The sequence below is a fragment of the Rhea americana genome, unplaced genomic scaffold (assembly GCF_003343005.1).
Source record: "Rhea americana isolate MKP2758 unplaced genomic scaffold, rheAme1 scaffold_13, whole genome shotgun sequence".
In the NCBI taxonomy this organism is placed as follows: domain Eukaryota; kingdom Metazoa; phylum Chordata; class Aves; order Rheiformes; family Rheidae; genus Rhea; species Rhea americana.
The window spans coordinates 6,508,170-6,533,803 of NW_028185372.1; the positions used below are offsets into that span (position 1 = coordinate 6,508,170).

General features: G+C 36.5%; 1 protein-coding gene and 1 long non-coding RNA gene across 2 annotated transcripts in view; one reads left to right on the top strand and one right to left on the bottom strand.

Annotated features, from left to right (window-relative positions):
• On the bottom strand, positions 1 to 25,084 carry LOC146599998 (uncharacterized). The gene is made up of 3 exons (XR_014898388.1): positions 24,889 to 25,084; positions 7,190 to 7,317; positions 1 to 442 (listed from the first exon to the last, which is right to left on the bottom strand). It is a non-coding gene; the product is annotated as an uncharacterized LOC146599998 (long non-coding RNA).
• The window catches only part of ITGA1 (integrin subunit alpha 1), a 74,256-nt gene continuing 69,488 nt past the window's right edge, over positions 20,867 to 25,634 (top strand). Inside the window, exon 1 of the mRNA XM_085326418.1 lies at positions 20,867 to 21,118. Coding sequence (XP_085182544.1) covers positions 21,091 to 21,118 — 28 coding nt within the window. The 5' untranslated portion in view covers positions 20,867 to 21,090. The remainder of the gene's footprint in view (positions 21,119 to 25,634) is intronic.

The window sequence follows — 25,634 nt, forward strand, 5'->3', positions numbered from 1 at the left end:
TTAGCAAGGGGCGCAGGTAGCATACACAAAGCGCACGATAGCATTACTTTTTTGCTTTCTATTAGAGCTAGCGAAATCAGAATCAGCCTGTCAGTCCTTCAGCTCCCAGTCTGTTTGCTTGGCAGTCAAATCCTAGATCTGTGTTTTCTTCTCATTAGAATATCCCTCTGATTTTTTTTTTCACTAATATCTAGAGCAATACGTAGATCTGTGTATCCACATCTGAAAAATGTTACAGTTCCATGAGAAGGGAGTTGGGGAAGGCAGGGATTACTATTATGTTTCAATTTATCACACAGCCTTGGGAAGTAAATATAAACAGCACTTTCCATATTTCTTGATTTAATGGATGTATTCTTCACCAAGATCATATTGCCTTTTCTTGCAGTTCATTTCATAAACACTTTTAATTCCAGCTGCTGCTGTTATTTCTGCTAGTGTCCTGCCAGAAACAAAACTGTGTGTTAAAGCAGCAAATGCCATTACCAATGAAGCAAACCAGTCATAAAAACTAGCAAGTACATTACTCTCAGAATAAACAAAGAGGAATCAGCATCCTGCATGACAAGCTTGTAGCCTACAGAGAACTCCAGCAAGCTTACTTTCTCTGTTCTTTTTCCAGCAACCGATTTTTAAAGACAGATGGGAGATTCATGCAGTTTTTTGGTACGTATCTCTCAGTTAGCACATGGTGAAGTCCACTCAGGCAAGACTCAGATAGCTGTTAAATCAGTTATGACCATTAGTATGTCACTTTTTAGTACAAATTTGGTCAGGATTGCACAGACAGCTAAATCAGGCAGACCTGTCTCTTGGAGGAGTCACTATCCCTGCTCATACACTGCTGACTCCTCCTTGCTGACACTGTCTGCATCAAGTCATTGAGATGGAGGTTCAGGATTGAATAAACACTTCCCAAACGAAACAGCTATTTCCATGATCTCATCCCTCACTCTAGATATCTCTATATATCTCTCCAGTAGATAATACTCTACTCAGTAAATCTCTACCAGAATGTACACCTTTGTCTAGTGCTTGTACCTGCAGCAGGCATAGTCTGTGTGGAACTGGAGCAGCCTACTCCTACTCCAAGTCCACATAATACTCTTGACCTGTCTGTATCTGATACAGTATTCTCCATGAGATGCTCTCTAATATTTCCTGGAACCTATGTTCTAGGCTGGTGGGATCAGAAATTGTAATCTGGAAGTGACTATATCCAAGGAATCTGGAAAGAAGATAATGAGTGTGTCAGTCCTCAAGGATCTGTAGATCCTTAGTCCAGTATAAGGCTGTCATAGCTATCTTCTCTCATCCTAAGGGCAAAGCTGAGTCATGCTACAGAAGTGGGAAGACCACCAGAGTGAGAAGAACTGAAGGCGAGGACAGGGTACATTTGAAGATTACCCCTAAGATCTCCCTGCTTGAAGGAGCACAAAACAAGCATGGCAATGAGCCATGATTTGATCACTCATAATCTGGCAATCTCTCTTCCCCTCACTTCATTGCCAGATCATTTGGAGTCAAAAAGCTGACATGAGGATCACAGTTCAAGAGTGACTTCTACAATTTGGATAGTTCTTAGTTCGAGCTAACTGTGGCTGACAGTGCTTCACTCACGGTGAAGCAATGTGCTTTGCGTCAGTCAAGAACATCCATGGTTCCACTTCCTCCCTCCAATGTGCTACTGCATGAATTGGCTATTACAGCAGAGGTGACTAGGGAGCTCCAAGAAGCGTAGAGTAAGACAAAGTTAGTTTTCAAGGCACCTGAATTGGAAGCATACTCCCATCAAAAAACTTACACAATATCTATCATAAAACAGCTAAAAGGAGTAATTGAAAAGCAAGAAAGAGTCCACGGAAATGTTGATTTTTGGCAGTAAGGTTACTGTATGGATTCTGGACATCTTTTCTAAGGTACCTGGCTCCCAGGAGCTCTCTTTCTCCCCTCTTTTCTGCACATCTCATTCTGATTGTTATACTGCAGATGCTTTTTGTTCTGGTTTTTCTCAGTATTCCTAAGCAAATGAAAAATGGCCTCAGGCAATGACCATGCCACATTCTTCCTCACTGAAGCTGTAGTGTACTCCAGTGTGCTTCTTATGGTAGGACAAAGGCTCTTTCTTGACTCCAAGGTGTTCATTATTGCCTTCAGCTTTTTTCCCAATGCAGGGCCTGCATTGATCCAGATCCGCAATAACTCCAAACTACATTATTTAAATTAGACCACAAAAATCCATATGTTCGAAAAAAATTACTTTCTGTCCAAGTACTCTTGACAGATTCTTACTCTGAATCCAGCTGAGATCATGAAAACCACTTGGGAAATGCAACTTCCTTGTGTACACTTCAGCTCCATCTGAGCAGCAACGCTCAGTTGTCAGCACTGTTGAATGCAACAGTTTATTAATGGGACTGTGGTGGAGGATAGCCAGAATCAAAGACAAGGGAGGCCCTTCTGCTTGTATGTCCTAGTGAAAAAGTAGGATAAAAGTAGTCCAAACAGAAGTGTTGCTTATGGGTAATGTATCAAATAAAGTGTCATGGAGTAAAGAAAAGTCCAGGCTTCCTATATGTTCAAATCATGAAACAGAAGATGAATCTAAGGCAATCTATAAAACAGTGTGGCACCCTAAAGAGAGATTTAATAAAGTAATAGGTTACAGCCTTACTTCTTCATCCTTCATAAGCTTCTTTATGCAATTTACAGTCAATGAAATTAATCTTTGTGCTAATAGCTAAGCACTACATAAATCTAAATTTCACTCAGTGTGATAGGCTTTTTGTTGAGGTATTTATAGCCAAGTAGAGAAAAGAGTTAAGATTTATCCCATTGCTTATACATTGCCATCAATGCTAAGGTGAGTATGGATATAATTTTGTGGGGTGAATTGAATCGGAATCAAGTCACATTGCAAATTTCCGTGTTTGTTTTTGGTAAGAGCAATAGGACATAATGCTTCTGTAACAAATTGTTAACATAGGAATATGAGACAATCTGGTTTTCATTAATTTCTGGTAATCATTAATTCATTAAATTTCATTAAAATCTGGTAATCATTAATTTATATCCTATATAGATACAAACTAAGAAATAAAACCTTTAAGATTTAGTATTAAATACTGCAATCTTTGATTAAAAAAGCAACATGTATTCATGTGAATAAATGTAATCAGTTTGAAAGGACTGCTTGAATAGGTAAGAAGTAATCCTTCTAAGTATATACTCTCTGTGCACAAATAAAGAAAATAATTGTTAATTACATAATAGAAAGGACAAGGAAGTATATTGTTGCAAGGCTGAAGGCCAAACGACCTTGTCCACACTAGCACTGCAATAATTACCTTGATCTCTTATGAACTTTCCCTTTAAAAAGAAACAAGCAGTCATCACTTGACTCACCAGAAAGGATTAAGCCACTGCAGTCAGTGATCAATTAAAATATTCTTGCTGTTTTAACAGTTCACACACTATTTTAAATTTCTATTTTTTTTTGAATCCCATCATTTTCAACTATGTGCAGAAAGAGATGGTCAAATGATTATCAAAATCCACTAGTATAAAAGTTCTTTGTACAGGTCTTCTCCATTTAGGATGGAAAAACAAAGATGAAACAAAACAATTTCTTCTGCTTATTAGCATATCCACACCCCTAAGGATGTGACTAAACATGAAGACTGATAGCCCCCCAGCTTTTAATGTTCAGATCTGCTGTGAATTGGCAGAAAGACTAAAGATACATCTTGAAGTTTATGGGGGTTCACTCAAAACCTTTTTTCTCCTCAAGCATCTTCTTTTTAATCTCAGTCAAAAAAAATGGCTGCAGTTGTTGCAATTTTTGTATTGTAGTCATCTTTACAGTCACTGGAGTTTCCTCTCAAGTCCCAAAGGAAATCATCAGCCAAACTGTAACAAAGCCAGCAGCCTTTTCCTCTGGTTTTATAAGAAAGTCTACCTGAAACTAGGACAGCCAATGCTGGTTACTGAAGTAAAACCTAATGCACATCCTTATTTGTAGTAATTTAGTCACAGAAAGTGACACAGCTTCCAAATATGAGGCAGAGCCCACATATGGCTGCCAGAATGAAAGTCAAATCATGACTTCCTGAAAGAAATAATCACCCACAATGTCCATCCTGAATCCTTACTCATATTAAGATGATGGTAGAAATTTCTTTTCACCTCTGTTAGGTAAAAACCCTCACAAACTGATATTTCATAAACAGAAATATGCATTTTTTCACACATCCATACTGATTTCCAAAAAATCTGTCAGAGACTAGAATGATGCATAGGTTGACCATGAATCCCCATACTCCAATCAGGAAGTAACACAATAGACACATTATTAGGAGTTTTCTAGTAGGCAGTTGTGCCTGGAACTATTTATAGAAGGAATGATTACAGATTTACCAATCTAAAAATAATATTGTAGCAGAGCTACTGCCAATTTCCAAACACGACAATGGACACAACTCTCTCTTACAAGATTCTGTCTCTTACTGTTTTCTCTGAGTAGGACTCCTCTAAGGGATTGAGTTAGTTTGGGGACAATATTTGCAAGTGAAACAGAGTCATTTTTTGAAGGCAAGGAGAAGATCCATATTTATTATCAAGCTATAATAGGTTATATACCTTTGGGGTACGATTCATCTAACTAAGTTTAGACATCTAGTGGCTATTCTAAATTCACTGTCTAGGCTCTTTCTACATATACTTCAAGGAGAGAACTTCTGTAGAGAGTGGTTCATAAAACCTATTTTAAGATAGGAGGAATCAGCTCTCCAAGAAACTCTCCCTCTTCTTTAACTATTGTGGAAGTTTAAGAAACTTAAAGGTCTCTTTCAGATGTCAAAGATTAGATATAATTAATCCTACTTTTGGCAAAATATATGTATACATATAACCCCTGAGTCAGTTTGAGACTGAACAAAACTGAGGATTGAGTGTAGTACTTTTAACATGTCAATGTCAAAAATATTAATTCAGCTCTAGCTAAGAACTGAAAAAGACAATATTCCAATTCTTGAGGTTAAATGAAGAATCCCCTTAAATTCCAGTTAAGATTGTCTTCTACACAGCTGCTTGAAAACCTCTCAAGCTATCCTACAATACATTATCCTGCAGTAATCTAGTTTCTATCCATGCATGGATTAAGCTTTAGTTGAAGGGAAAACCTCAGTAGATATAATTGTCCTCTTTCATCTTCAGCCTATTTGCCCAGCTAGAAACCTGACAGCAAATAAGAGCTCTGTCTTCATTTTATAAATCACTTCAACCCTCCTCCTGGAAGACAAGCAATAGAATGTCTTTTTGCATGACTGAATGTTGAAGCATGTGGGAAAAGGTGTGAATCATTTGTATCCTGAAAGCTCAGATGTGCAGTTACTCACACAGTGCTTTTCTAATGGTTAACAGCATGTGTTGTATCATTTCAGGAACTTGCCATATTGTTTATTTTGGATGGGAGGTTCATTCACATTGAGTTAAAATCACATTAGTTTATTCAAGGTCATGTATTGTTTAGCTACTTTCACTTCCAATTTAATTAACTTGAACAAAAAGAAACACGCCCAAAATTATGAACAATTTCCAAGAAAACATTAATCAAATTTTCATAGTGAAAAAAGGATTTGATGAGGGGAAATAAAATACTCCAAAGATGGAAAACTGGAGGAGGAGGAAACAAGCAATAAACAGAAATGTCCATTTATATCAAACCATGATCTAGTTAATACTAGTGGATATTTTCCTATTAATAGCAACGGGAATACTTCTGTGTTAAATATAGACATAGAAATTTAACAAAAGGTAAACTTCACTCTCCTTGCCTTTAACCATCTAAATGTTAAACTCTTGGCCTAAGATGCTAGGCTACACCTAGAGCTGATGGAGAAAGAAGGTACAGAAGATTTGAGTCTGTACCTGTATCATGATAAGTGGATTAGGTCTGCCTTTGCAGATACTTTATTTTTTTTTCATTGACTGTAAGATAAGCGTTGAGAAATGGCTTAGATTAGATGGCTAGATTTCATGTGAGAAAGACAAATCTCACCACAAAATGCAATTGGGTGACTTACTAACGAATTGTCCACAATACTGAGTTTCAGGGTCAGAACAGTTCAGAACTGTTACAGAAACAATGATCATAATCCCTATGTCTGATAGTCACGGTACCGGTTTTATTCAAAGCTGAATCTGATTTATTTGTGGCTGCTGTTCAAATTTTGTGTTCCTTTTCCAGTCTTCAAAGGATGATATTTCTATTCCACTAGGTTTCATATAAGAATTCTGTTTTTGTCAAGTAATTTTATCATATAAGGTAAAAAATTAACATAGCTGAGATATTACAGCAAGCAAATAGTGTACATTTTACAGATAACTGTTTCTTAAAGGGTAAGGAATAACTTAGCCATTCAATGGAATGAGGATTTTTAAATGTTAAATTGTCATTTTGGGGGAATAAGATAAAAATGTTATCTGACTCTGTAAAAAAAAAGCCAGGGAAATTTCATTAGACTGATTTCATCTCTCATGGGAAATCTAGTATGAACTTAACTTAGAAAACCAGACTTTATATTTCAAGCACTATGAAAGGCTTGAACTAGCAAGTAGGTCTGAGGAGCATGTGATAGAAATAGGATTATTCTATGATCACTTTGAGAAAATAAATACAACCAAATTTGAAGGCACTCTCTGCACTGACATCTACACATTGGTTGAAAAACCACCTATTCTTTCATGTAAAACTTCTCAGCACTTTATATTTTAAAGACTAAACCTTGACCCTATATTTGTTTGAGATAACTAAAATCCTTGTAAGTGTTAGACATGGGATAAAGAACTGCAGTTTCGGAGATATCATACAATGCAGAGTCAGGAAAAGGCGTGGATAGCTTGCATACGAAATTTCCTGAAAACTATGTTTACAAGGAATTTGCTTTGTTGTTACTCTTCTAAATCCATTCCACATATTACTTCTATTATTACTTCTGAACTTCTGTTCATTTGGTTATATACATCTTCCTATATTTTTGCTGTAGCATAATAAAGTACATGGTTTTCACTTGAATCTATCAGTTCTAGATACATCATAGAACTTAAGCTGATATGAAAATTTGCCTTGTCTGTCATAGATGTGAAAATAACATCTATTAATTGTTATAGCATCTGTTTTTATACTGACCTCTGTGACAGGAAATAGATGACAAGTGACCCAATAGTGCTGGTGATAAAATATATAAATAACATCCTTGCTTTCTTGCTATTGTGTTAGATTCTCTGCAGTCTGGGATGGTCTGTGTCGCAGCACAGCTGCAGAAAGACATAGGAGCAAATCTGTATGTTTATGTTCAAGTTACTGGAGAAACGAGATGTTAGACTGGATCTGAAAGTGAACTTTACAAATCTACTTTATCAGCTTATTTTATTAGCACTTTATAAGCAAATATAAGTAAATATTGTTTAAAAATACAATGTAACTCTTCACATTATGTAACTATTTGACTCAGTAACTAAAAATACATATTACAGTTACACCTCTAATGAGAGATGTTGCACTCCAACAGTGAGTAAAACTACTTCAAATTCAAATTACTAATTGTTTTAGAATTAAAATATTATATTTTGAGCATCTTAATGCTATCTTAATTCCAGATACTCTTTTTATTTTTTTAACGACTTTTACAGTATTTTGCTCCATGTTTCACAGTGAGAAAATTCAACAGAGGAAAAAATAGAAAAATATCATGCACCATATAATGGATGTTATTTCAAAATAGTTTCTTTAAATACTACTAGATGGACTGAAGCATACAAAGTATCTGATTTTTGTTCAATATTATTTGTGCAAAAAACAGGAAGTCAATACCTCTTGAAAATTTTTAAATTTAGTCTTATTTTCCAAAAGAAGGGCTGGAGAGTCGAATACCTTTTTTCATTAGCCATCAAAACTGCTTGGCAACTATAAACAGATATGTCCAATTGGTTCCCAGATATTGCCAGAGAACTCCAATAAATTGTCCACAGGTTTCAGTCATTTATTGCTTCTGATAAAGAGAACAGAATTCTTTCACTTTCAAATCTAATTGAAGGCTGATTTAAGATTAAAAAAAAAATAGTATTTTTGCATCAAACTTTTAAATATAAAAGATGAATTATTTGTAATTTAAAAATGTTCCATGAATAACAAAACTAGTGAAAATGGTGGGGGAGGGGGTTTGTCTCATAAATCTCTTCCCTGCTACAACTATCTCGACTTCTTCTTTCCTTTCGCCCCCAACTCCTAACTCCTTTGCCCAGTCATAAACAAACAAGACAACAGTGCTAGTGCTAGGCTGAACTTATGAGCATGATAATTAGCTATCCAGTATAAGATGTACTGCTTGATTCGATGTCTACAGCCAAATAGAGGCTCTAATATCCTCTTTCAGGGGAATTGGTGGAAGAGATGAGGCTCTAGCTTGCTCCCAGTCCTCTAAATAATGACTAATATTTCCTAGACTTGTGGGACCATATTTATCTCTTAGTCCTCCCTCTGCTTCTCCCTCAAATGGAATTGGCTGAAATTGACTGCTAGGTTCAAAGATTACCGGGGGAAATAACAGATATGTAATCAAACTCATAAAATGACAGCATAATTGCACAATCCTTGACTCAAGAAGGGAGAACAAAAATAAAGCTAGAAAATCAAAAGCTAAAAAAGGAATAATTTTGTCATTGTTGAAAAACACTATTTTCTTGACCAAATGGGGTCACCATAGTTATTCAGAATTATTTTCTTACATTTTAGCAGAGCCCTTGAAAGGACAAAGGAATGAAAAGAGAAAAAAAAATCTCCTTTAAGGGACATGGCAAAGACTAGGCACTATGACTGTGAATTCTATATATGTCACTTCCAGGCTAGTAACATGGACCGAATAAATACTTATGAGAAGGTGAAAAGAAAATCTATCTAATGGATTTCCAGAGTCATATCCATATTGTGACACCCTTTCCCTCACTTCATTATTCATCTTTTTTTTTTTTCCTTTTTCTCTTTCTATGATAGGAGACCTCACTGAAAAACATAACGTTTGGCCCAATATTTGTGTAATGTATTCCAGACAATGAACACTAATAGGTATCAGTTATCACAAAGATATGTGAAAACAGTGTTTGTTGTAGGCTACCTTAAAGCAACTGTATTCTTTTCCCTTTCTAATTATGGTAATGAATGTTCCCTTGTCATCAATGTATGTTCAAAAGATGGTAACTACTATAGATGCTCATCAAGCACATTTTAACTCTGACTCATTTCTCTTTCCAAAAACACCCAATGGAATTCTTTGAATAAATAATATCAGAAATGGTTTCTCTCTTAAATCTTCTCACAATTCTTTGGAAAACAAAATCTCCACAAATCTATTATGTATATATATTAACCTATTATGTTACCATAAAGTAACAGAAAGATTCTTTCCCTAAACATCATACCTTTTTGGCAGCTACATCAATTGCATAGGTGGAAAAACAGTAGCAGAAAAATGGTCTTTGCAATCTTTGCTAGCTTCCATACAGTATCGAAGTCCCTTTTAGAATACATGTTGACATTCTGTCCCTACTAAAGTCACTAGGAGCTTTGTAATAGAATTTTCTAAATTAAGTATTTCATTCTCAGGCTAGAGAACTCCTTAGTTTACATGTCTACAGTACATGTCTTGGCTATCACCAGAGTGCCTTATAGGCAATGAAGAGAAAAAGGGTGCTTCAGGTCATGAGTTATCTAATCTGTTTTAGTCTTCTTACAACATGACACCTCTCACCCATTGAGAGACCCTGTTTCTCTTCACTGATTATAAGGAAAGCCTAAAATGACTAGTTCAGGTAAAGATATTTACATTCAGTCAGATAAACCTTGCTCACAGGACCTAGCTCAGCTGCAGGCAAAGACAGCCAGTATGTACTAAGTCATTCTTTATGGACTACAAGTGGCATTTACCAGCTTGTAGTGTATACTTCTTTAAAGCTGTATTTCCCTTCTTTAGGTAAAACTGTCAGTTTTTCTCTTACAGTATCATTTTAACTGACATTCCTAAGTAAAATTTGTCTTTCAAAATAAGCAATAAAGAAAAAGAAAATATATCTTGTAAATGGAATTCTAGTTCACAAGGACGAGGAAAGATCCTTTCTATTGGATTCTATGACTACAGAAACATTAGGACTCCATTTTTTAAGAACTTATTCTGAGATGCATTAACAATAAAAAATGTCCACATCTTCTAATCTTGTTCATCAACTCCTTTAATAGTATTATTTTACATGTTGAACTCAGACAAACATTAATGCAGGTTAAGTTAATTTTACAGTTTGGGGCTTTTCTACTTTTTTTGTTTTTGTTTTTATTAGTATCCCAGAGTACTATTTAGACTGGGAAGGAGAGAGAAAACTGTTAACAGGAAAATAGGTTGAGTTCACAATAAACACAAGGCTAATGGTGTTATTATTTATAGGTTAAATCTCACCTCCTGCACTTTAAGACTACACTACCTTTTCCTTTCTTTCACAACATTCCTTACGCTTTGAAGATATTACAAAACTTATCCATTAAGCACCTCTCACTTTCCTTCTTGAAATCCCCAAGATCTATTCCAATCCAATCAACTTACGTTTATAGTCCATAATAGAATATGTACTTTTATTACATTTGTAAATTTGGATTCTGCATCACATGTCCCAGTCAAAACATAGCCATGATTGAACTCAATTTTTACTATGAAACATGTCTAGCTAGTTTATGGACTGATGGTAATCAAGCCTTGCCCTATTTTACTTCTAAGCATGTATTTACATTCAGAGGGCTGGAGCATCTGCCCTGTGAGGAACGGCTGTGAGAGCTGGGCCTCTTCAGCCTGGGGAAGAGAAGACTGCGGGGAGATCTTATCAATGTGTACAAGTACCTGAAGGGAGGGTGTCAAGGGGACAGGGACAAACTCTTCTCAGTTGTCCCGTGTGACAGGACAAGAGGCAATGGGCAGAAATTGAAGCACAGGAAGTTCTGCCTGAATGACAGGGGGAATTTCTTCACTGTGAGAGTGACGGAGCACTGGGACAGGTTGCCCAGAGAGGTTGTGGAGTCTCCTTCTCTGGAGATCTTCAAGGCCCGCCTGGATGCAACCCTGTCTAACATGCTCTAGGTGACCCTGCTGAACAGGAAGGTTGGACTAGATGATCTCCAGAGGTCCCTGCCAACCTTACTGATTCTATGATTCTATGATCAACTGGCTGATGCTTGTCTTCCGAAGTCTATGAGGAAATTGAAAAAGAGTGCCAAGTCAAGCTTACCCAATACCTGCTTAGACAAATGTTTCTGGCAAAGTTGAGAACAAAAAATTTAACGGGGGGAAATCAGTGTTCCCAGCATAGCATCTTTTCGATTATAACTCTGTTCTTTTTTGGTTTCCTAATTTCTTTTTCAGCTCTACTGACTCAAAGGAAGTTGACAGTTCTCAGCACTGGTAGAAAAGGCAACAACTAAACAATCAGACAGAATTAAAATAAATAAAATTTGTCTATTAAACTGTGATGTAATTCTCTTTAATCTAATATTATACATACATATTTCTCTTTTTTGAATAGAACAGTATATTAAATCAGAACTCTGTGTTCTACAACAGGTCAGAAAAAACCAGCCCTAATAATTCCCTTGGTATTAAAATCTGTTCAATCTGAAATAGATTTCTGGCCATTTCACTGAAAATAAAATTTCTCTACTGTGACAGATTTTCTTAGGCATTTTGCAGAACTAAAGATTTGGCAAAAGTCAATAAAATATGTCTTGAAACATAGCCAAGGAATTACTTATTTAACATAACACAACAGCATCTTATCAGGATATAAACAAAATCAAATTGATTGAATAACTTGGATTATTCTAACATTATATTCTATGTATTGGATTTTAAATGCTTAAATAAGGCACAGAATAAAGCATTTCTCTGAACTTGTAAGCTTTTTTCCCACCAAAATAATCTCTAAAAAACAAATAGTACTAACAAGATGTTAACAATAAATGTAGCATAAAGGTAATGCCACTTATCAAGAAGGGTTAAATCATATTATAAGCTAGTTTTAGCAATACATAAAACGTTACCATTGCAGTATTTACATCATTATATTACTTACATCATTATACTATGTATTTTAATTTTATCCTAATAAATGAATGAATTTATTATCAACCTGATCTATAAACCAATGCCTTACTAATTTGACAATCAAGCTTTGTTTGCAAATAAATTATGAAAAAGCCAGTAAAACTAAAATAAGTCACTAAGTTCAGAAGGGTCTTGACATTAATTCATAACTTTATCTGTGCATATACAAACGCATACTGATACCTTGCAGAAAATTTCAAATAAGATCAGATATTATTAATTTTAAGGTTCTTAATTTGCTCCATCATTTTAGAAAATCTTACTATGTATCTATATGTAGCTGCCTAAATTGCAGGTGGCTAATAATGGCAAAAAATATAGATCTCTATAATTTCTTTCTCTTTCAGTTTGAGAGGACTTAATCTTTTGTGGTTAGAAACCCAGTGACTTTTCAAAGCCCTGTCTTCTCTGTAGTTATGCTCTTTCCTATGTGACACAGACACGATGTCGATTCAGGGTCGTAATCACTACTGCAAATCTCGTTGCCATAGCTACAGCTAAGATGGCTGTCTTACCCTAAATTAGGTATTGTGAGCTACAAGGCACAGCACTGTGGTGATCCTCATGGTCTAAATTTTCCTTTTTCTGCACCCCTTTCTTTCTCCTGCCACTTAGCAGGGCGTGCATGCTGCTCTGAGTACTAGCTGGCTTCATCGTTCAAACATACAGCTAGTTTAAATGTAGCTGTAAAACTGGCTATGAAATAGTTCATGTGTTTACACAAGTTATAGGAATGACAGTATAGACAATGAAATTTAAGCAGCTGTATTGGAATAGGTGATTTCTATCCTCTGGAATTTGTTTTCATTCAAATTCAGAACACCAAGTTCTTAACCTCCTCCATGAAGTGAGCGAAATCTGGACTGGCTCACCTCCCCACAGCACCACAGGCCACTTCCTGACCGGTACAGTCCACCTAGCAGACTAGCTTGAATCTATACGTACCAATATCCATGGCATTCAAAAAATGGTAAGCCTGGAACCTGAGATTCATGCTTTCAGCTCCTTGTCAGACCAACAATCCAAGAGCCTAGAAACCCTGTCTGATGAGGTGCTGTGAATCTACAAAACATGACTGCTACAGCTTCCTGATGGCTGGCCCCATGGGCTGCAGCTGTCAGATAGGCAAGCTGGTAAGAAATCAGCTTTGGACCATCCCTGGAAAATTATCTCAGCTCCACAGAATATTTCAGTATTATATCTCAGCAAAGACCTACAAAAATATTTTTCTTCTGGCTTTTTTAACCAGCTTTGCAATAGCTCTAACTATTTAGCTGAGAACTGAGGCAATAGCTTCCTAGAAGAAATAAAGTTTTGACATCTATGAGATATGTGTTCTTCCCTGGTTGAGTAAAATACTTTCAGAAAGGCCGTGAGCCTAAGGGGGCTACAAAATGAGAACAAGAACAAACATGATCAAGAGTATAACCATACATGTCAGCATAGTAAGAGCACTCAAAAAGCACTCATGAAAACAAGCAAATGCTGTTCTTCTAGTAGCCACAGTTAAACCAAGACCTTACATTAGAGCCTGGAAAGCTTCTAAAAAAGTTGAAGATCCCAGGCAGAGAAATGCCCATCAGGTACACAGGTATTTGATAATGGTGCCAGACTGAGTTAATCAAGAAGCTGCAACCTGTAATAGTTCTGACCAAGGTCAAAAAGTCTAATTTGGCTGCAGAGATTTGGAGGAATGTTCTCCTGAACTGCTCCACAGGGAGTTATGTGAATTGCTGAGCTAGCTTTAAAGCCTCTGCAAAGGGTGCTGACCTGAACCAAGGTCTTGGCTCTGAGCCCAGCCCAACTGGAGAAACACAATTTGCATAGGCAGTAAGCACAAATTAATCCAGGCATAATATTCATATCCACTGACTCACTAATAAGCACAGTATTATTAATAAAATTAAATCTGCCTAATCTGCCTCTGGCAGTGACCACAACCCCATTGTGGTCACTCAAAATTTGGACTCAACTATAATAAACCACCTTTGGTAAAGAGGACACAATTTTTTCAAAGAGAAAGCTTGTGGCATAGTCTGGAAGAACAGATTTATTTGTTCATGCTTGTTACACTAGGGAACATCCTGAAGATGATAAAAATTGTTTCCTTAGATCATACAAATGAATATAGAAAATAAGGAGTTTTTTGCCTTCCATTTGTGTACAAAAACAGGTCATTCTGGAGCTATTTCTACTATAACACATACATAATACGATTTTTATTAATTTCTAGCTCAGTTGCCAATAAGCTAAAAAGAAGAATAATAGAGCAAAAACAACCTTTTTTTTCACAGAAGATGAGTTTTCAGACTAAGAAAAAGCTATTGATCACGAACTGTTATCATCCTGTCAGAGCAGAACTTCCTCTTTCATTGTGACTATATATTTTAAACAATTTCTAGGAAGGCCTAAAGTTATATTTGTTACACCCAAGGATCATTTCACAGAAATGGAAAACAGATACTTACTTTTTATTTCAGGAAAGATTGCCAGATTAAAATATTGTAAAACATTTCTCCATATGTTAGACTGAGGCTGTGCTTGCCACAAGATACAGATCAAATGATATTTTTAAAAGTTCTTAACTGAAATTGAAGTGCCTACATCCAAAATTGTGATCTAAAAATTGTTCTTCACCTTTTGCCTATCTGGAGGTACCTACTCTGGATGCTATTCTGCTTGAGTCTGTAAGGATCTCCAGGAATTTAGCATTTTGGTTCTGTATAGCTAGAATATCACTTCCCACGTAGTTTGGGAACAGTATTTCAAAAGCACTTTGGTGTCTGGATCAGATCTTCAGACTAGACATTCTTTCCCTCAATTTTGCTAGATAGTCAGACCTTCTAGGCACGCTTAGAGCATGCCTAACACAAACTCACAGGACTGGTCTGCTCACAAAATGCAGTTGCCAGCACTTCTTTTAAGGTATGGCCAAAAGGAGAGGCTGTGTCTACCTTCTCTGTAACACCTTAATGATTATAGAATTCATTCAGAAATCGCAAGACTTGAATTCACTTTCTTCTCAGCCTAGACACATTCACAGTCATGTCCTGCACCCCAAAGAAAATGTCCCAGTTTGGAATCCTTAGGCAAGATGGCTACATCTTCATTGTAGTGATGGTCGTCTTGATCTCCAGTTCCTTCTCCAAGGACTATTCACTCCAAATGATGCTCAGGACACTCTTATAAAAGTGAACTAACCTGTACTGACTGAATGGATCCAGACTACAAGAATTCATGTTTAGTCCCTCCTTCTGGCTGCTAAAGGCTATTTGAACATGGCCGCATAATAAATGAATTGTCCTGACAGCTTTCTCTCTTGCCACCCTCTTTGTTGAGGGGCTGGCATCCCCTTTTTCATCACATGATCACGTATCTAAAGACATGATATATACAAACAATATGCTGCTCCCTATAGAGGGATTCTGGTAAACTCATAATTTGTTGATTCATAATTTGTCACATAGTTAAAAATGTCATCATTGCAAAAGTTGAAATTTGTGCACTACAGGGATATTTCCCTTGTGTTCAGGTGTTGTTTTTTTTTTTTTCTTTAATGTATGCCATAAAACACATACTAACATCATGACCAGGCTCACATTCCTGTAAAAGTAAGATTTTTCTCCTGATCATGAAGATTAAAGGAAAACATGAGCAATGCTCTGTATTTAAAGGTTGCTTTTGCGTTAAGTTGTTACAGAGAAAAATGACAGAAATGGAAGAGGAATGTGTGTGTGTATCAGGAAAGAAGGAGGGAGTCAAAGTTTTTAACTATACTGGAGTAGGAAGAAAGAAAAGCGAACAAAGTAAGGGTTTTCAACGTGCTTATTGCAGTCACAGCTACCTTCTTTCTGTAACCAAATAGTAGTAAGTAATTATATTACACAGCCCAGCTGTGAATGACTGTAATACAATGCAAGGCAAAAATCTTAAAGAAGCCATTAGACTAACTACATCATTATTTTGAAAAAATATTATCTATTAGTTTCCCTTCAACGACCTCATAAGACAAAGTACCCTCTCAGAAGTAAGAATGATCCCTTTACATACAAGAATAAACAATATTGTGCAACATACCATGAGTAGCCATTTCAAAGAAAAACTGTAATGATTAAAAGGAGACATAGGTGGAGAGCAGAAAGCCCAAGATGATGATAACAACAAATTAATTCTCTCTCTCTGAATTCTGACCTCATTTCATAAAATTTCAGCTTTATAATGGGGCAGAGCCAAAGCAATCATAGGCCAACATTAGCTAATATGGTTGTTACCTACATCTTTATTAAAATTTCTGGTTCAGTCTTCTAGTTTTATACAATCAAATCTAAACTTGTTCCTCAAATCTCCCCCTGACTTTAAGTTACCAGCTCCATTTCCCTCAGAATGAATGTCAGAGCTCACTCCAGTGGCTTTAGTTTTGCAGAAAAAGTGCTTCAGCACAAAAAAGGCTGAAATACTCAGATCAGAGAGTTCAGTATGATTTTTAACCTCATTCTACTTGAATAGCTAATAAGTTTGTGCTTTCCTAGCTGTATCTGTAGCTTACATTTTGAAGAAACATATTTCATGTTAAGGTCTCGTAATACATCAGAAAGGTCAAAGACATATTGTTGTCATAACATATAAATAAAGTAAATCAGCAGGCAGAAAGTTAAAACTATGTTGCAAGAGAAAACTGAATCAGGATTTAAATAAAATGTTTTCATTGTAAGAAGTTGACTCAATGGAAATAGAAATAGCACAAGATATGATAAAAAGAGTAAAAGCATCTTCTGTAACAATCTTAAATGCTATTTCATATAGAAATCCTTCCACATGAAAGTAAAATGACACTCATAAAATAAAGAGGTTGGTGGCAGATTTATAACAGTAAATAATGCCATATAAACTCATCTCTTCCAGCACACATGCAAATAGGTCAAACGAATAAAAACTTACAGAGAATTTTAGATGACTGTATTTTTGTGATACAGCCAGTTTTAATCATGATAAGCTCGACAAGCCTAAGATAAATTTTGGAAAGAAAGTGGCCTGAGAAAATGTGAAAAAGAAAAGCAGTATGACTAAGGATGTAACTTGCTTACAATCTATTAAAGAAGAAAATCAGACTATTTTATTTTAGTAAGCATATATAAAGTATATTAATTTGGTTCAGGAATACTCTAGGATAGACAACGAAAGATAAACTAAGAAGATATAAAAGATATTGGTAGAGAATAAATATAACAGAAAACACGGAGGTTATTTTCCATAATGTTTCCTACTAACTTTAATTAAACTAGTACAAGCTGCAAAACAATTTTTTTATGAAGATACGTTTCTACAGTAAAAAGGTTTTTTGGCATATTTGTACCACTGGATAATACAGATGGAGCAGGAACATGGGCATTCTCCAAGAATATCAAGTATCAACTAAAAGCTGAACTGTAAAACATGAAAAGATTTGTGCATGCTGTATTGTTGGAACAATACCAAATCCTGCAAGGTCTTAGTTCTGATACTTCAAGACGGAGCCCTTGAGTATCTCAGACATAATAAAAATAAGACTACAGCCCCACAAGTTCTGCCAAGTGAATTCTAACATTGTCCTGGAATCAGATAGGAAAAAATGGAGATTATGAAAATGAACAACATAGCAATCAAGGTGAAGGACATCTTGGAGATCACGCATAAGCAACTGTAATAAAAATTTTAAATGTAAATATCACTAATCTACAGTACAATGTAAACCACTAGAAATGATAATACAGGCTTTCAATGACAAAATTTCACTTGGAAATTATAGGAGCAAGCTCTGTGGTGTTCTCTTAGCAGTACATAATACAGTGTTATAACAACAGTGAACATAGCATCCTATCTTACAGCTATTGATGTTGTCACACTATGCCTTTAATGGAGGTAAGTTAAGCATGCTTCTGGCTATTTGAAGTCACAGTCTTCCATTCCTCACTCTGCGCTACAGGTTAGAGATCTTTTTACCTAACAAACAAATCAAAACTGTTCAAATCCTCAATAAGAATGGACAGTTTCCATGAAAAATGAGTTCCATATACACTGTAGTCACACTATTTAGAAGACTGCCTGCCTTTAAAACATTAAAAAGCTTTGGTTCTTTCATCCCCTCACTTTTGGAATAAAATGCATTTCCATTGTTTTCTATAGGAACAATCCCAACTGAAAAGAAGAATTGAGTCTCTCTGAAATATTTAAATGTTGTTGTCTTTGCAGGGTCCAATCCTTCAAAGCATTTAAAATAATCTTTAATCACAAATATTTCCACAAGATTCCATGGAACTACTCTTGTACTTATTATGCATATTCTGAAATACTTTGCTAGACTTGGATAGGAAGGCAGAGTTCAAAAAAGCAAATCATGCTTAATTTATGGCACTAGAAAAACATGCTTCCTCATCATTCTGTGTTATTTTAGAAAGGCAAATAGAATGTGTAAAACGGTGATATTCTTGTAATTAATTTCACTTTTTTATTTTATCACTCATTATAAGTAATGATTTTCTAGACTACTATATCCACTGTAAATAGCAATATTTGCTGTGCAGACATTGAAATTACCCAGTATCTTAATTACTTTTGGGCCTTAGCATATCTCGTGTGCTTAATATAAAAGTATTCATTACTACTAGAATAAAATTTCTTAAACTCAAACAAGAGTATTTAGCTATATATTCTGAACAGCTGCCTGAAAGATAAACCCAAAGCAAAAAAGACTGTAAAAAAGATGCAGAATGGCTATTCTACCACCAATGAATAGGAACTTGCTTTGTCTGGATTAGTTTGGCATTCCAAAATAAGTAATGGTCTGTGATACATTTTACTTAATAAGAAATGTAACATCAGTCCAGTGATTCATCTGCTCCACTGTCTCTTCCTTTTGACATTACCTGATACAAGATGCATAAGACATTACCACAAAAAATAAATCAATAAAGTAATAGTGATACCAAGAATACTTCTGAAGAAATTAGGAAAAATCATGTACCAGGAAAATCTCTTTTTAATGTCAAGAAGTCTTATTTTTTCACCATGATGAGTATACATCATGATACATGGGGAATATGCATTCCCCACCTACGTATCAAATATCACATACAGTTCAAAGATTTTTGAACTGACTAGTCCCTAGGCTGTAAATTTAGTTAAATATACAGAAACAAAGGGAATACAAAGATTTGTTTTTAAAAAACAATATAGGAAATTATTGCCCTCTTTGAAACTGGGGTAAAACCAGCATTAATAATACCATTCACTTAAAAAAAAAACAAGTTTTTCCAAAATCTCAGTGTCTTTTTGCTGGAATACAACTTTGACTTGCCTTAATTTTATGCGTAACACTTTTAAATGGAAAAATGTTTAGTCTCTTAATCAGTACTAACACATCTAAACTATTCATTCTGCACAGCTTATACATATGCTTAATTTCATCAACTTTAATTAGTCCCACGTGGTACCTAAACATGTTTTATAATGTGTAAAGTCAAGCATGTGCATAAATTATTGCTGGATCAGGATCTTTACTCTTAAAAACAGATTTTAAATTGTGCAGTTTTTTTGAAATCTGCATTTCCAAAGAATCCACAGTAAAAGTGTACCCAGCATATTCTCATAAAATGCACAGCAGAAGTTGGAAAACATTTTTAACTATTGTAGTGATGATTAGCAGCTGTAGCTTATTAGCCTCTGAAGAGCTGACAAAATTCCATGAACTTCCAATTATTCACTACATTCTTTGCTCCAACTCAAACAAAATAGGTGTTTTTTCTAACAGCATGAAGCTCCACAAATCCTTAGCAATATTTTGACCTCTCTTTTTCTTGCTTTAGAGACTTTGGAGTTCTCTTGTTTTATAAACAACAGAATGATTTTCCAGCAGGTCCAGTGAGAGAATTTAAGACACCGATGAAGGAATGTCACCCCACCTGAGCATCACTGTGGTAAATACAAGAAGTACTGCAAGCTGCTTTTTCACTGGCTGTTTAATGAACCCTGAAAACCCAGGTTTATGGGTCTGAACCTGGCTGATTATTACCTTTGCAACTTATTCAGTGATTTATTAGTGAAGTCATTCTGGGGGCAGGGAAGCAGGGGAAGTAGGCCATGCAAATCTTGAGTAGATGAGGGCAAAGGCAGTTGTCTATTATTTTAGTAGCACAAAAAAGCCCTGGGAGTAGCAAAAACTTAGCAAAATTGTCCTCTCTCGTAAGAGCTACTGCAACCCCAGAGCCACTAAGGATGGGGAGCGAGTGGCTGACTTCCTCCTGCAGCAAATGACTGGCCTCAGAGCACGTTTTTAAGGGGTGATGTAAGAGAAATAAAACTTGACCAGCCAAACATCCCCTACCTCAGCGATACGTTTCTCCCACTGAGAAGTGAGAGAGAGGTGGCTGTGAGACAAGTCCAGCTTCCTCCTGCCCTGCCAGGAGGGGCTGGCTGGCAGGAGACACCTATTAATTAATTATGAGCAGGCAGATGCCCCTTTAAGGTCTGCTCAGCTCCTTGCAGGCTCTAGCTGGAGGTTGGGGGAAAGATTTGGCTTTATTTGTACATCTCAGTGTTGCAGTTACTCCGGGGGGGGGGGGGTTTCCAAAGCTCAGAGGTCTTTGGGGGTGGGGGGGGGCAGATGGGAGGGAAGTTCTGTGTTGGAGGGGTGGGGGAGAAGTTAAATTCTTCTTGATGTGAAGAAAAAACGTGAAGACTGAATAACAAACAGGAAATGCCTAACTCTGCTGCAAGGCGGACGGGAGGCGCAGAGCGCTGAGCTCCACTCGCAGCGCAGGCACCGCCGGGCGCGCCGGCGGCCGCCCCGCTCCGCTCCGCTCCCGCCGCCCCTGCCCTCGGCCCGGGCTCCCGACCCCCGGCCCGCAGGAGCCCAGGCATGGCTGCCTCCTACTGGATGCTGACAGGTGAGGGGGGGGGGAACTTTTCTCTCTTCCTTGGCACACCGAGGCGCCGAAAGGGGCCCCTCTCCTGAAGCCCGCAGGGGCAGCATGCCCCCTCGGCATCGCCTCGGTCTCTCCCCGCCCCGGGAATGCCCGGCCCGAGCCGGCAGGGGCTCCTTACAGACTTCTTGGGTTTGTTTCTCACTGGGGCTTTGATTCCTAAAATGATCTTACAGTCATGGGGGGGGGGGGAGCAAAAAAGGCTGTGAGATGATGCTGAATAGGTGAGACAAAATACTGTAATTGAACCTTGTTGGGGAAAAGAAGTGCAGCTGGCAACTATTCTTTAATTACGGCAGCTGTTCCATTTTCCTCCCTTTGGCTTTCAGATTTTCTGAGCAGTAAAGGGGGGAAGCAAGGAAGCAGTTAACTGCACCCAACTAACTTCAGAAAGATCTGGAGATCAAACATATAGTATTTCCTTTTAGTACTTCATTTGTTGTTAGGGATTTAGTTTCTTTTTTCAGCAGAACAGCAATACAAACACTGCAAGTAATAAACTCCCTAGCTAGCGGTAACATTGAATCTGAAATCAGGGTAATCCAAGAAGTAGGAAAGAGGTTAAGGCAATGCTGAGACTCATGTGCTTCGAAACACTGACACTGAGCTCTGTGACAGCCCTTGAGCTAGTAACCAGCACACACGGTGAATCTGAGGCAGTCTGAACTCCACTGGTGAGGCAGTACAGAGGAAGAATCAATTTCATAAGAATCATCAAAATGCAAGTGGCAGCTAGTGATGAAAAGGCAAGACTAGGTAGAGCGTTTTTGCCCTTTACTTCATGCTTGTCATGCAAGAAAGAACAGATACAGGAGCATGTGAAAATCTGAATGTAGTATTTTGGCTTTCTGTACTTAGCCCTCATTCATAGCTATCTTTACTACTTTTATTACATGATGATATTCTCCCCAAAATATGCTTTTGTTTGTGTTCCTTTACAGAGGGGGCTTTGTACAGCAGTAACAATTTAGTATGTCACAACTTCCTTTAAGATTTGCAGTGTTACTACTGGTATTACCAACAGGATCATTCATCAGTAAAGAAAAAAGTTTTATTGTCAGACAGGAAGACATCTCAAAGGGGTCCATCCAAATTTTACCTCTTTTTTAAAAATTCTTCTTTTAAATTTTGCTATGAAATAGATTATAGAGAAATAGGAGAAAATAAGAGGAGACATTACAGAGGACAGGAATGGGACTTAAATTGTCTTGGGCAAATAAGACCAGTAGTTCTAAATAAAAAGAAAATATCACAAAAATACAGACATGGAATTTAAGAATTACAGTGGACTCAAAAATAGAAATAAAATAGAAATTGGTCATGTGCTCCTCCTGCTTAAAGACAGGAAAAAGGCAAATTTCATTCTGGCATGCATGGACAGTAGTATACAGAAGGTGCACAGAGGTGTGTGTTTGCGTATTTATACTGATTTTATGTTCTGATCAACTTGATGTTGGTGAGGCCTCTGATAGATTGGACTACAGGAAAGCTAATAAAAGATGCTGACAAACAGAAGAGGTTGCACAGAGGAGTGACAAGCTTGATAAAAGTTAAGGTACATATGATATCTGAAGAAAGGCTGAAGGAATTACATTTATCTAGAAAAGAGAAATCTAAGGACAAAGAGTATTGAGCATTGCAAATACACAACTTTACTGAAATATTATTACCTGAGATTATTCCAAGTCAATACTTGCTTCCTTGAAAACCAAGAGTATTCATTCTTGGTTTTTCTTAATTTTTTTCTGTATTGCATATGTGGCTTATAAAGAGACTGAAAAATAGTTGCTTCTCTCTGTCAAGTGATCAAAGTGACAAGTGAAAATCTAACTTGCTATGCAGAAAGTTTAGGAAATATTCAGAACTTTCTCACTCTTCAGGCAATGAATCATTAGAACTCGGGCTACTTAAAAATACTGCATAATCTCCTTAGTTAAAAGTTTTTACAAAGTTAGATAAACATCTGTCAGGGATGGCTGAGGTTTATTTCGTCTCACCTCAGTGTAAGTGGTTGGACTAGGGATCTGCTGAAGTATCTCCCAGCCGTACATTTCGATAGACAGGAAGAGAAATCAACCGAAAAGTTTCCTTAGCTGTTAACTTCACTTCCTTCTCTTTACTCTTAGCCCTCTCCCTCCTGGTGATGATGGTCATCTTGCTGGTAGTAAAGAGTACTCATCTTTGTCATAGAAAAAGCCAGTTACCATACAAACAGAACTGTAGGAAGAAAACTGTTTCTGTCCAGAACCTGCATAGGCAGGAGAGAAGAACAATGTGGGGAGGCAGTGAAAAGGCACAAGCTTTTCTGAGTTTATCTCTACCCTTTTGTATCTTTTATCTTCATTTGCTCTTGCAAGAATAACTTTCAACATTTCCAGCAGATTTCCTCCTATATATGAAATACCTTAAACCTGTATAAGAAAAACTAGTGGGAATGTATCTCTGCATGAATTCTAATTACAATGGCTTAACAAAGAGGAGGAGGGGGTTCCTAAAATGTGTGCAAAACCTTTCTTTGTAAAACCACTGATCAAGACTATTGGACCATAAGGAGGTCTAAGACATCTGAAGACATAGAGCAGTCTCATATGTTTTCAAAACAACAATCTTGCAAAAATAGCATGGCTCTGAAAATCTTGTGATTATATGCTATCAGCATTGTATCTTGTCTTGTACTGTATTTAGTCTGAAAGGGGATGCCAAACTTTTCCAAATATTAGTATCTCAAAAATTAATTTTTAAAAAATGATAAAGGACAAAAACTCCCAGATTATGCATCTAGTTTTATTCTTTTACCAATGCAGGAACAGAACATACAATTTTGAAACAGAAGTACCTGTTTGTTTTGGCACTACTGAAATCAAATGCATACCCCTCCTTGGCGTTAAAAAAAATTAGCGTGAACTTTCAAACTTACGGTTGTTTGGTTCTTAAACTTCTGGACATGTAAATCCTTTCTTCTACTGCTCATTCTTTAACATTCAAATGATTAACACCAGAAGCTACTTTTTACCAGAGTAGGCAAAGCATCATCATCTCAAAAATTTCTTCCTTTTTAAGGCAACAATGGACTTGCTAATTGTGGACAGCATCATTCAAGCTTAAGGTTGCTACAACATATTTGCAGATTTTTTTTTTCCATAAGTGTATAAAATCTCCTACTTCTTTGTTAGAGAAGGAGCTCCAGTGCATCTTTAAATATCTCTTTCTATAACAAAAGTCAATTGGATATGTTGAGTTTCAACCTTGTTTCAAATGCTTTTTTTTTTTCTTTAATGCAGCAGCTATATTTATTCTTGGCAGCAAGTTACATGCTTGTATGAGCTGAATCTTTATTGTCTGTTGGTACTGGATGCCAACTTGAAACCTTTACTGAAATATGTAGCATCACAGGGAATGTGAGGCTGCATGTAAGAACTAGAAGACTAGAACCAATGATCAGAGAAAACTTTGTAAATGGATGGTAAAAATAGGTACAGACATAAATATTAATTTGAAAGGTTAATATGCACAACAGCTAATATTATATGAGAGAATAGCATGAGGTTTACCTTTGCAATTTTATAATCATAAAGGAAATTCACCATACAGCGTTTATAAAAATAAGTGAAAGGACTTCTAAAGAAAAGCTGAAGTTACAAGACACTGACCTCTGCCTAAGCCACAAAAATATTGACACAAAATAACAAGTATATACAAGCCCAAATCTAACAAACAATTATGCACATGCTTACATTATATTCCCTTGGGTGGTCCTGTTTCCTTCTGTAAAACCATTCATGCTAACAGAGTTAAGCACATGTGCTCACAGGAAGAGAGTCTGAGTTTTCATAAATAAATCCTGTTATGTAATATCTGATAAAGTTGTTTTTACATCAGTAGCAAGCTTAAACACAGAACACGCATTACTGGACCTGACTGGCCAGTGTCCTGTCCCAAACAGTGACCTGTGCTAGATAACTGAAACTTTATATACACCATAGTGGGAGATGTGGGATAATCTTTGCTTACCATAGTCTTGTATTTCGGTCATATCTTGACCGCAAAGATATCCCATGCCAGCCCACGCTGGTTTTTCAAAAAAAAAAAAAAAAAAAAAAAAAAAAAAAAAAAAAAAAAAAAAAAAAAAAAAAAAAAAAAAAAAAATCTGTTTAAAAACTTTAAATTTAGCTTTTCTATTAGCAGACTGAGTATACAGACACTCCAGATTTACCTCATCTATTCCAGTTGCCTTTTTATATACATATATTTTGGCACATTAGCTTGTCTACCTTCTGAATTGCATATTTTGAACCTTTCTTCATACATTTTCCATCCTCTGTTCATTTTCTTTTCCTCTTTCTAGATCTGCAACATTCTTTCTGAAAAGGGGTGCCCAGTACCATGTGCTGTGCTTCAGAAGAAACAGCAATGTTGATCTATATAATAGCACTGTAACTTTGGATTTCTTAATCCTACTCTCTAGACATTTTTTTTTCTG